Below are 12,243 nucleotides of genomic sequence, written 5' to 3' on the forward strand. Positions count from 1 at the left end.
ATATTCGAAATAAACATGAAAGAAAGAAAGAAAGAAAGAAAGAAAGAAAGAAAGATATATATGCACCGTACATTGGGTGCGGCTTATATACCGCTCTATAGTCCAGAAAACATGGTAGATGTGAACTTGCTGTCCAGCACAAGTAAACATGCTAGAGGACTGCTTGTATCGCACATGATATCACACACAAGTAAACATGCTAGAGGACTGCTTGTATCGCACATGATATCACACACAAGTAAACACGCTACAGGACTGCTTGTATCGCACATGATCACACACAAGTAAACGTGCTACAGGACAGCGTGTATCGCACATGATATCACACACAAGTAAACACGCTACAGGACTGCTTGTATAGCACATGATATCACACACAAGTAAATACGCTACAGGACTGCTTGTATCACACATGATATCACACACAAGTAAACACGCTACAGGACTGCTTGTATCACACATGATATCACACACAACTAAACATGCCGCAGGACAGCTTGTATCGCACATGATGTCAATACACAAGTAAACGTGCTGCAGGACAGCTTGTATCGCACATGGTATCACACACAAGTAAACAGGCTACAGGACGGTTTGTATCGCACATTATATCACACACAAGTAAACGTGCCGCAGGACAGCTTGTATCACACATGGTATTACACACAAGTAAACAGGCTACAGGACTGTTTGTATAGCACATGATATCACACACAAGTAAATACGCTGCAGGACTGCTTGTATCGCACATGATATTACACACAACTAAACACGCCGCAGGACTGCTTGTATCGCACATGATATCACATACAAGTAAACGTGCCGCAGGACTGCTTGTATCACACATGATATCACACACAAGTAAACACGCTACAGGACTGCTTGTATCGCTACAGGACTGCTTGTATCGCACATGATCACACACAATTAAACACGCCGCAGGACTGCTTGTATCGCACATGATATCACACACAAGTAAACACGCTACAAGACTGCTTGTATAGCACATGATATCACACACAAGTAAATATGCTACAGGACTGCTTGTATCGCACATTACATCACACACAACTAAACACGCCGTAGGACTGCTTGTATCGCACATGATACCACACACAAGTAAACACGCTACAGGACTGCTTGAATCGCACATGATATCACACACAAGTAAATACGCTGCAGGACTGCTTGTATCGCACATGATATTACACACAACTAAGCACGCCGCAGGACTGCTTGTATCGCACATGATATCACATACAAGTAAACGTGCCGCAGGACTGCTTGTATCGCACATGATATCACACACAAGTAAACACGCTACAGGACTGCTTGTATCGCTACAGGACTGCTTGTATCGCACATGATCACACACAATTAAACACGCCGCAGGACTGCTTGTATCGCACATGATATCACACACAAGTAAACACGCTACAAGACTGCTTGTATAGCACATGATATCACACACAAGTAAATATGCTACAGGACTGCTTGTATCGCACATTACATCACACACAACTAAACACGCCGTAGGACTGCTTGTATCGCACATGATACCACACACAAGTAAACACGCTACAGGACTGCTTGAATCGCACATGATATCACACACAGGTAAACGCGCTGCAGGACTGCTTGTATCGCACATGATATTGCACTCAAGTAAACACGCTACAGGGCTGTTTGTATTGCACATGATATCCCATTCAAGTAAACACGCTACAGGACTGCTTGTATCGCACATGATATCACACACAAGTAAACAGGCTACAGGACTGCTTGTATCGCACATGATATCACACACAAGTAAACACGCTACAGGACTACTTGTATCGCACATGATATCGCATACAAGTAAACACGCTACAGGACTGCTTGTATCGCACATGATATCACACATTTGATCAGATACTTCTTTTTTCCGATACCAATAATGGAGTGGGACACCATACGTGTCAGCAAAGTACCAGTTCATAAACACATTATAACGGGACTATTGCCCAATGATGTAAATTAAAATGCCATGTAACGCATAGATTGTGGTGCTGTGGCAAAAACTGTATCCATATTGTTTCCTGTCCCGGACTGGTCCGTGTGACCTTCATGGACACACCAGGAGATAAGAAAGAGACTCCCACCTGTCCTGTCCTGTAACAGTCCTCAAGGTCCCAGCAGTCCCGTGTCCGGCCCAGCAGTCCGCAGGTCCCGCGCCACATCCCCACTAGTGTCACTCACACATCTGCCAGCGCCCCTCAGAACCCCCGCGGACGCTCTTCCTGCGCATGTTTGCTTTCCCAGCTGTGTCAACAATGGCGGGAACAAGACTGGGGAAAGATTAACTTGTAGCACACGGGTCCAAAAGGACAACAACAACAACAACAAGAGTTTGACTCTCACTGGGCTGAGGCACCAAAGCAAAAGTGAAGCAATAGAAGGTGTGGGAAGTCCCTGATCATCTTCAAATTGGGCTGCCTGTACACCTCCCCTGGTGGCCACACGCGGTACTACGCCCTCACGTCCCACCTTCCACAAACATTTGGACTTCTTATTCCTCCTAATGATCAATGTTAGTAAACACTTGGAGCAATCGTCACCTTCCACTACTTTCTCAACAAGCTGACACAGGAGCGACTAGGCAGGTATCACCCAGACACGACACGACATGTCCAAATATCAGGGGGCCGGGCCCTCGCTGCACGCACGCACACACACACACACACACACACACACACACACACACACACACACACACACACACACAATCTTGTATTTATTACCTTCTTAAGACCTCCGAAAAATGCCTACCTCTTTCAGACCACCCTTTCTAGATATACCCAAATTTGTATTTATAACATAAATAATATATACATACTATGTAAATATCAAAAAAGTTAAGCTTTTAGTAAAAAAAAAATTAAAAAAATGTTTGTTTGTAATTGTTTTTTAATCTTCATTATTTACTTCAAGTTATGACAGTATGTCTCTATATACATACTGTATTTATTTTATTTGTTTTATTAATTTTGGCCAAAGAAGGCGCATTTCAATCACTTACACACACTTGTTATTTCATATGTTGGCCAGGGGGGAAGCGCTTCCAATTTTTACAGACACTTGTTATTTCATATGTTGACCAAAGGGGGAGCACTTTTAAAAGCGACACACAATCAATTGGAAAAATCCCTCCTTTTTGGGATCACCCTCATTTGGATAGATTTTACCAGCAGGGGTGCAAATGAGACATTCTCTATTAGATGCAATGTTATTGGGACCATGATTTATGTCATCACTTGTTCACACCTCCTCATATGGAAGATACTTTTCCTTGTTGGTGTCTCAAGAAGGGTAGAAATACAAGTATACACACACACACACACACACACACACACACACACACACACACACACACACACACTCACACACACACGTACACACAATGAGTGAACAAACTCCAGCAATGACAACAATGGCCGCCTGTAGTACAAAACCCAAAACCATGTTCACACTTAGAAACTTCATCTTTTTGGCCAAATAATCATTAACTTAGAGTTTAATGGCAGCAAAACATTGCAAAAAAGTTATCACAGGGGCATTTTTACCACTGTGTTACATGGCCTTTCCTTTTAACAAAACTCAGTAAAGGTTTGGGAACTGAGGAGACACATTTTTTAAGTGAAATTCTTTCCCATTCTTGCTTGATGTACAGCTTAAGTTATTCAACAGTCTCCTTCTGTTATTTTAGGATTCATATTGCACCACACATTTTCAATGGGAGACAGGTCTGGACTACAGGCAGGCCAGTCTAGTACCCGCAGTCTTTTACTATGAAGCCACGCTGTTGTAACACGTGGCTTGGCATTGTCTTGCTGAAATAAGCAGGGGCGTCCATGATAACGTTGCTTGGATGGCAACATATGTTGCTCCAAAACCTGTATGTACCTTTCAGCATTAATGGTGCCTTCACAGATGTGTAAGTTACCCATGCCTTGGGCACTAATACACCCCCATACCATCCCAGAAGCTGGCTTTTACACTTTGCGCCTAGAACAGTCCGGATGGTTCTTTTCCTCTTTGGTCCGGAGAACACGACGTCCAAAGTTTCCATAAACATTTAGAAATTTGGACTCGTCAGACCATAGAACACTTTTCCACTTTGCATCAGCCCATCTTAAATGAGCTTGGGCCCAGCGAAGCATTTCTGGGTGTTGTTAATAAGTGGCTTTGGCTTTGCATAGTGGAGTTTTAACTTGCACTTACAAATGTAGCGACAAACTGTAGTTACTGACAGTGGTTTTCTGAAGTGTTCCTGAGCCCATGTGGTGATATCCTTTACACACTTATGTCGCTTTTTGATGCAGTACCGCCTGAGGGATCCAAAGTCCGTAATATCATGGCTTACGTGCAGTGATTTCTCCAGATTCTCTGAACCTTTTGATGATATTACGGAGCGTAGATGGTGAAATCCCTAAATTCCTTGCAATAGCTGGTTGAGAAATGTTCTTAAACTGTTGGACAATTTGCTCAGGCATTTGTTGACAAAGTGGTGACCCTCGCCCCATCCTTGTTTGTGAATGCCCGTGCATTTCATAGAAGCTGTTTTTATACCCAATCATGGCACCCACCTGTTCCCAATTAGCCTGTTCACCTGTGGGATGTTCCAAATAAGTCTTTGATGAGCATTCCTCAACTTTCTCAGTCTTTTTTGCCACTTGTGCCAGCTTTTTTGAAACATGTTGCAGGCATCAAATTCCAAATGAGCTAATATTTGCTAAAAATAACAAGGTTTCTCAGTGTGAACATGAAATATCTTGTCTTTGCAGTCTATTCAATTGAATATAAGTTGAAAAGGATTTGCAAATCATTGTATTCTGTTTTTATTTACCATTTACATAACATGACAACTTCACTGCTTTTGGGGTTTATAATAAACATGTATATTGCATAAGAAGGGACTCATAAATAAGTGACAAAAATATATATATACATACAATGTGTGTATATATTAATCATGTTTCTCAACTAAACTGTCAATACAATGTAAGTGCATATGAAAATACAAGTGGTGGAAAAGTGTATTACAACCATACGGAGCACAGCTGAGAAACATCATTTTTAGGCGGACCCGGCCCTATGGTTAAGAACCACTGCTTTATAAGACCTTTGTGATGGAACAGATGAAGTATATTTATTTACAATTTGTATTGCTAAGTATTTTATGAACCCTACGTAGCTCATGGACATCAAAAGCTTGCACACATGCACACACACACACACACACACACACACACAAGCACACACACACACACACACGCCCCCACGCATGCACGCACTCACACATTCTTGTATTTGTTATGTTCTTGATACCTCAGAAAAATACCTACCTCTAGTATTATAATAAAAGTCGTAATTTTACTCAACGCAAGTCAAAATTTTCATCCATCCATCCATTTTCTTCCGCTTATCCGAGGTCGGGTCGCGGGGGAAGCAGCCTAAGCAAGGAAGCCCAGACTTCCGTCTCCCCACTCACTTCGTCCAGCTCCTCCCGGGGGATCCGGAGGCGTTCCCAGGCCAGCCGGAAGACATAGTCTTCCCAACATGTCCTGGGTCTTCCCCTTGGCCTCCTGCCGGTCGGACGTGCCCCAAACACCTCCCTAGGGAGGCGTTCGGGTGGCATCCTGACCAGATGCCTGAACCACCTCATCTGGCTCCTCTCCATGTGGAGGAGCAGCGGCTTTACTTTGAGCTCCTCCCGGATGACAGATCTTCTCACCCTATCTCTAAGGGAGAGCCACGCTACCCGGCGGAGGAAACTCATTTCGGCCGCTTGTACCCATGATCTTGTCCTTTCGGTCATAACCCAAAGCTCATGACCATAGGTGAGGATGGGAACTTAGATCGAATGGTAAATTGAGAGCTTTGCCTTCCGGCTCAGCTCCTTCTTCACCACAACGGATCGATACAGCGTCCGCATTACATGTACCATGTTTATGTGTGCCATGCTATGTGAGGTTTTTTCCTCGGACTCAGTCTGGACCATTCCTGAGGGTCCAGCCTCAGACTGATATTTTTTTACTCTCCCCCCCTTCCCCAATGTCACCTTTTTCCCACCTTTTTAAGGAGCGCCCTAAGTGGCTGATCCGTTGGCGGTCCCGTCTTGTCTCCCTGTAACGTATGTCTGCTCTTAGCGGGATTGTGCCGAAAATGTAATTTCAGTTCTTATGTGTCTTGTACATGTTAAGAATGGACAAATAAAGCTCTGAATCTCTCAATTACTGAAGACGCCACATGTTGATCTCACGATCCACTCTTCACTCACTCATGAGCAAGACTCCTAGGTACTTGAACTCCTCCACTTCGGGCAAGATCTCCTCCCCAACTTGGAGATGGCACTCCACCCTTTCCCGGGCGAGAACCATGGACTCGGACTTGGAGGTGCTGATTCTCATCCCAGTCGCTTCACACTCGGCTGTGAACCGATCCAGCGAGAGCTGAAGATCCTGGCCAGTTGAAGCCATCAGGACCACATCATCTGCAAAAAGCAGAGACCTAATCCTGCAGCCACCAAACCGAATCCCCTCAACGCCCTGACTGCGCCTAGAAATTCTGTCCATAAAAGTTATGAACAGAATCGGTGACAAAGGGCAGCCTTGGCGGAGTCCAACCCTCACTGGAAACCGGTCCGACATACTGCCGGCAATGCGGACCAAGCTCTGACACTGATCATACAGGGAGCGGACCGCCACAATCAGACAGTCCGATACCCCATACTCTCTGAGCACTCCCCACAGGACGTCCCGGAGGACATGGTCGAATGCCTTCTCCAAGTCCACAAAGCACATGTAGACTGGTTGGGCAAACTCCCATGCACCCTCAAGGACCATGCCGAGAGTATAGAGCTGGTCTACCGTTCCATGACCAGGATGAAAACCACACTGTTCCTCCTGGATCCGAGGTTCGACTATCCGGCGTAGCCTCCTCTCCAGTACATCTGAATAGACCTTATCGGGAAAGCTGAGGAGTGTGATCCCACGATAGTTGGAACACACCCTCCGGTTCCCCTTCCTAAAGAGAGGAACCACCACCCCGGTCTGCCAATCCAGAGGTACCGCCCCCGATGTCCACGCAATGTTGCAGAGTCTTGTCAACCAAGACAGCCCCACAGCATCCAGAGCCTTAAGAAACTCCGGGCAGATCTCATCCACCCCCGGGGCCTTGCCACCGAGGAGCTTTTTAACTACCTCGGCAACCTCAGCCCCAGAAATAGGAGAGCCCACCACAGATTCCCCAGGCACTGCTTTCTCATAGGAAGATGTGTTGGTGGGATTGAGGAGGTCTTCGAAGTATTCCCTCCATCGATCCACAACAGCCGCAGTAGAGGTCAGCAGCACACCATCCTCACAATACACGGTGTTGACAGTGCACTGCTTCCCCCCCCAGAGGCGGCGGATGGTGGACCAGAATCGCTTCGAAGCCGTCCGGAAGTCATTTTCCATGGCTTCCCCAAACTCCTCCCATGTCTGAGTTTTTGCCTCCACGACCGCTGAAGCCGCACTTCGCTTGGCCTGTCGGTACCTGCCGCTGCCTCTGGAGTCCCATGAGCCAAAAGGACCCGATAGGACTCTTTCTTCAGCTTGACGGCATCTCTCACTGCTAGTGTCCACCAGCGGGTTCTAGAATTGACAGGCACCAACCACCTTGCGGCCACAGCTCCAATCAGCCATCTCAACAATAGAGGCACGGAACATGGTCCACTCGGACTCAATATCCAGCGCCTCCCTCGTGACATGTTCAAAGTTCTTCCGGAGGTGGGAATTGAAACTCTCTCTGACAGGAGACTCTGCTAGACGTTCCCAGCAGACCCTCACAATGTGTTTGGGCCTGCCAGGCCTGTCCGGCATCCTCCCCCTCCATCGGAGCCAGCTCACCACCAGGTGGTGATCGGTAGAAAGCTCTGCCCCTCTCTTCACCCGAGTGTACAAAACATGAGGCCGCAAATCCGATGACACAACTACAAAGTCGATCATGGAACTGCGGCCTAGGGTGTCCTGGTGCCAAGTGCACGCATGGACACCCTTATGTTTAAACATTGTGTTTGTTATGGACAATCCGTGACGAGCACAAAAGTCCAATAACAAAGCACTACTTGGGTTCAGATCCGGGCGGCCATTCTTCCCAATCACACCTCTCCAGGTTTCACTGTCGTTGCCAACATGAGCGTTGAAGTCCCCCAGCAGAACGAGGGAATCACCCGAGGGAGCACTCTCCAGTACTCTCTCAAGGGAATCCAAAAAGAGTGGGTACTCTGAGCTGCTATTTGGTGCATAAGCACAAACAACAGTCAGGACCCGTCCCCCCACCCGAAGGCGGAGAGAAGCTACCCTCTCGTCTACTGGGTTAAAGTCCAACGTGCAGGCTTTGAGCCGTGGGGCAACAAGAATTGCCACCCCAGCCCATCGCCTCTCATTGCTTGCAACGCCAGAGTGGAAAAGAGTCCATCCCCTCTCGAGAGAACTGGTTCGAAGTGAGTCCGACTATATGTAGCCAGAATTTCTCCACCTCGCGCACCAGCTCAGGCTCCTTCCCTCCCAGGGAGGTGACGTTCCACGTCCCAAGAGCTAGCTTATGTAGCAGAGGATCGGACCGCCAAGTGCCCTGCCTTCGGCTGCCGCCCAGCTCACACTGCACCCGACAGTCAAAATTTTACAAGAAAAATTTAACATTTGTGCGATATTATGATAAAAGTTGGAATTTTACTCTAACAGTCGCAATTTTACAAGAAAAGCTTAAAATGTTGGCAATTTTATGAAAAGAGTCGTAATTTTACCCGACAAAAGTCACAATTTTATAAGAAAACTTAAAAATTTTGGCAATATTATATAATAATAATCAGAAATTTTACTTTCTCAAAATTGTGACAAAGTCATAATTTTACTCAAAACATTTCCCTATTTTACAATAACAACAAAAGAATTGGCAATATTGTCATAAAAGTCAGAATTTTGTATGACAAGTGTCTCACTTTTGCATTAAAAAGTAATAATTGTACACAGCCGAGTCATACCAAAGACTATAAAAATGGGACCCGTTTCCTCCCTGCTTGGCACTCAGCATCAAGGGTTGGAGTTGGGGGTTAAATCACCAAAATGATTCCCGGGCGCGGCGCCGCTGCTGCCCACTGCTCCCCAAGGGGATGGGTCAAATGCAGAGGACAAATTTCACCACATCTAGTGTGTGTGTGACAATCATTGGTACTTTAATCTTAAACTTTAATCTTAAAAAAAGTAATAATTTTACGAGAAAATATTGCAATATTACAGAAACAGAAATAATACGAGAAATTGTTCCCAATTTTATAAGAAGAAAGTCGACACATTGTGAGAAAAAGACTGCTTTTAGCTAATGATTTAATTTTTTGTTCATCGATTTTTGATCTTCATTATTTACTTCAAGTTATTACAGTATGTCTGTATAAACATATTTATTTATTTTTTTAAATACATTTTGGTCAAAGGGGGCGCATTTCAATTTCTTACACATACTTGTTATTACATATGTTGGCCAGAGGTGGAGCACTTCAGATTTTTACACACACTTGTTATTTCATATGTTGACCAGAGGGGGAGCACTTTTAAAAGCGACACAGAGTCAATTGGAACAAACCCTCCTTTTTGGGACCACCCTCATTTGGATAGATTTCACCAGCAGAGGTGCAAATGAGACATTCTCTATTAGATGCAATGTTATTGGGACCATGATTTATGTCATCACTTGTTCACACCTCCTCATATGGCAACTATTTTTCCTTCTTCATGTCTCAAGAAGGGTAGAAACACACAAACACACACACACACAAACACACACACACCAAGCGGCCCTCACCAGGTGGTCCATGATGTAGACGGGCAGATCAAACATGCACATCCTGGCAGGCTGAGCCAGCGCTCTGTGCACGTTGAACCTGTCCTCCATGTTGTTGCATCACATGCACGCCTCCACAGATAGACGGCGTCCGCCCTCCTCCCCCCTTCCCCCAGCCTGTTCGTCTCTCCCTCAGCCCGTCTGCGAGTGCATCTTCCGCCGCCGCTCATCAACGTTCACCAGGACGGTGCACACTTGAGGCCGTTCTGCTGCATCCTGACCGTCAGACTACATTACTGATGAGTTGTGGTGGCGGCCTCGCCTCTGCAGCCCTGACGACGCCCCTCACTCTCTCTCTCTCTCTCTCTCTCTCTGGCAGACACCTGCTGGAATGGTGAGCACTGCCTGGCTGCCTCTACATGAAATGCTTGATGGTCCCTCCTCCGTTGCCATGGCGCTTGTCCATCAAACGTGGCGTCTACTTCCTGTTTACATAAGTCGCATTCCATGTCGCAGCAGACAGCAGGTCGTGTTTAACACATGGTGTTCTCCTCACTAAGCCATACAATCTCAAGGAACCTTCTTTTTTTTTTTTTTACCTCAAAAAAGTATGTTATAGAAATTACAACAACAACAAAAAAATCTAAAAAAAAATTGGATTAAAAAAAAGAAATATATATATATATATATATATATATATATATATATATATATATATATATATATATATATATGGGTGGGGGAAAAAATCGATTCGAACTCGAATCGCGATTCTGACGTTGTGCGATTCAGAATCGATTCTCATTTTTAAAAAATCGATTTATTTTTTTTTGAATTTTTTTTTTTTTTTTTAATTAATCAATCCAACAAAACAATACACAGCAATACCATAACAATGCAATCCCTCATTGACATTATCATTAGACATTAAAATAAAAAAGAACAATAGTGTCAGAGTGGCTTACACTTGCATCGCATCTCATAAACTTGACAACACACTGTGTCCAATATTTTCACAAAGATAAAATAAGTCATATTTTTGGTTCATTTAATAGTTAAAACAAATGTACATCATTGCAAACAGTTGATAAAACATTGTCCTTTACAATTATAAAAGCTTTTTACAAAAATCTACTACTCTGCTTGCATGTCAGCAGACTGGGGTAGATCCTGCTGAAATCTATGTATTGAATGAATAGAGAATCCTTTTGAATCTTGGCAAATATCTTACCCACACAATTATCAAATGTAATAGGAAAATTAATTCATACTGACCAAACTGGCTTCATGGAAGGTCGACAATCTTCAGACAATACAAGGAAATTGTTTAATGTTATTTACTATGCTAGAAGTCTCCCTTATCCCACAGCAGTATGTACTGTTGATGCGGAGAAGGCATTCCACCGCATAAACTGGTCATTTATGTTTTGCACATTACGTAAATTTGGATTTGGAGATAATTTTATACAATGGATTAAGATGCTTTATACAAGGCCCATGGCATCAGTCAAAACCAATAATCATATTTCAGAACCTTTTTTGTTAAAAAGAGGAGTAAAACAGGGATGTCCTGCATCTGGATTATTATTTAATTTGGTTATTGAACCCTTAGCTGCAAAAATAAGAAGTGAAAATAATATTCATGGTATAAATATTGGCTCTCAGTATAATAAGCTATCGATGTATTGTGACGACATAATTTTTTTACCTGTCACATGTTAACTCCTGTCTTCTTTATATCAATAATGTCATCACTGAATATGGTTGTTTATCAGGGTATAAAGTTAATTGGGACAAATGTGACATATTACCACTTAATAAACACTGCAAAAAATTACAAGTTCAGAACTTCAAAATTAAATTGTATTGCATTATTATGGTATTGTTGTGTATTGTTCTCAAAAAAAAAAAAATAATAAAAAAAATAAAAAATCTTTTTTGAATCGAGAATCGTTTTGAATTGAAAAAAATCGATTTTGAATCGAATCGTGACCCCTAGAATCGATTTTGAATCGAATCGTGGGACACCCAAAGATTCCCAGCCCTAATATATATATATATATATATATATATATATATATATATATATATATATATATATATATATATATATATACAGTATGTACATATATGTATATATACTGTATATATTTAAAATGTAAATTTTTTCAATACATTTTTTGTCAAGATTTTTGAAATTCTTTAGTAATTATTTAAGGTACTATATATATATATATATATATATATATATATACATACATGTACATTTTTTTAATCCAATTTTTTTTGTGATTTTTCACTTTTTATAAGCTACTATTTTAAGGTAAAAAACAAACAAAGCAATGAATGTTTCATGAGATTGTGCTTTAACGAGCGTTCCCA

The 12,243-nt window shown here is 43.1% G+C and overlaps 1 protein-coding gene across 3 annotated transcripts in view; it reads right to left on the reverse strand.

The window, feature by feature from the left end:
• Nucleotides 1-12,243, reverse strand: part of LOC133632622 (ral guanine nucleotide dissociation stimulator-like) — a 67,650-nt gene that overhangs the window by 45,784 nt on the left and 9,623 nt on the right. Inside the window, exon 1 of one of the 3 annotated variants that reach the window (XM_062025141.1) lies at nt 9,883-10,011. The exons of 1 other annotated variant lie outside the window; for it this stretch is intronic. In XM_062025141.1, coding sequence (XP_061881125.1) covers nt 9,883-9,972 — 90 coding nt within the window. In that variant the 5' untranslated portion in view covers nt 9,973-10,011. Of the gene's footprint in view, nt 1-2,141; nt 2,392-9,882; nt 10,012-12,243 lie in introns of those variants that run through there. One more of the 3 variants, XM_062025142.1, reaches the window with a different exon arrangement.

The sequence above is a fragment of the Entelurus aequoreus genome, linkage group LG17 (genome assembly GCF_033978785.1).
Source record: "Entelurus aequoreus isolate RoL-2023_Sb linkage group LG17, RoL_Eaeq_v1.1, whole genome shotgun sequence".
Classification (NCBI taxonomy): Eukaryota; Metazoa; Chordata; class Actinopteri; order Syngnathiformes; family Syngnathidae; genus Entelurus; species Entelurus aequoreus.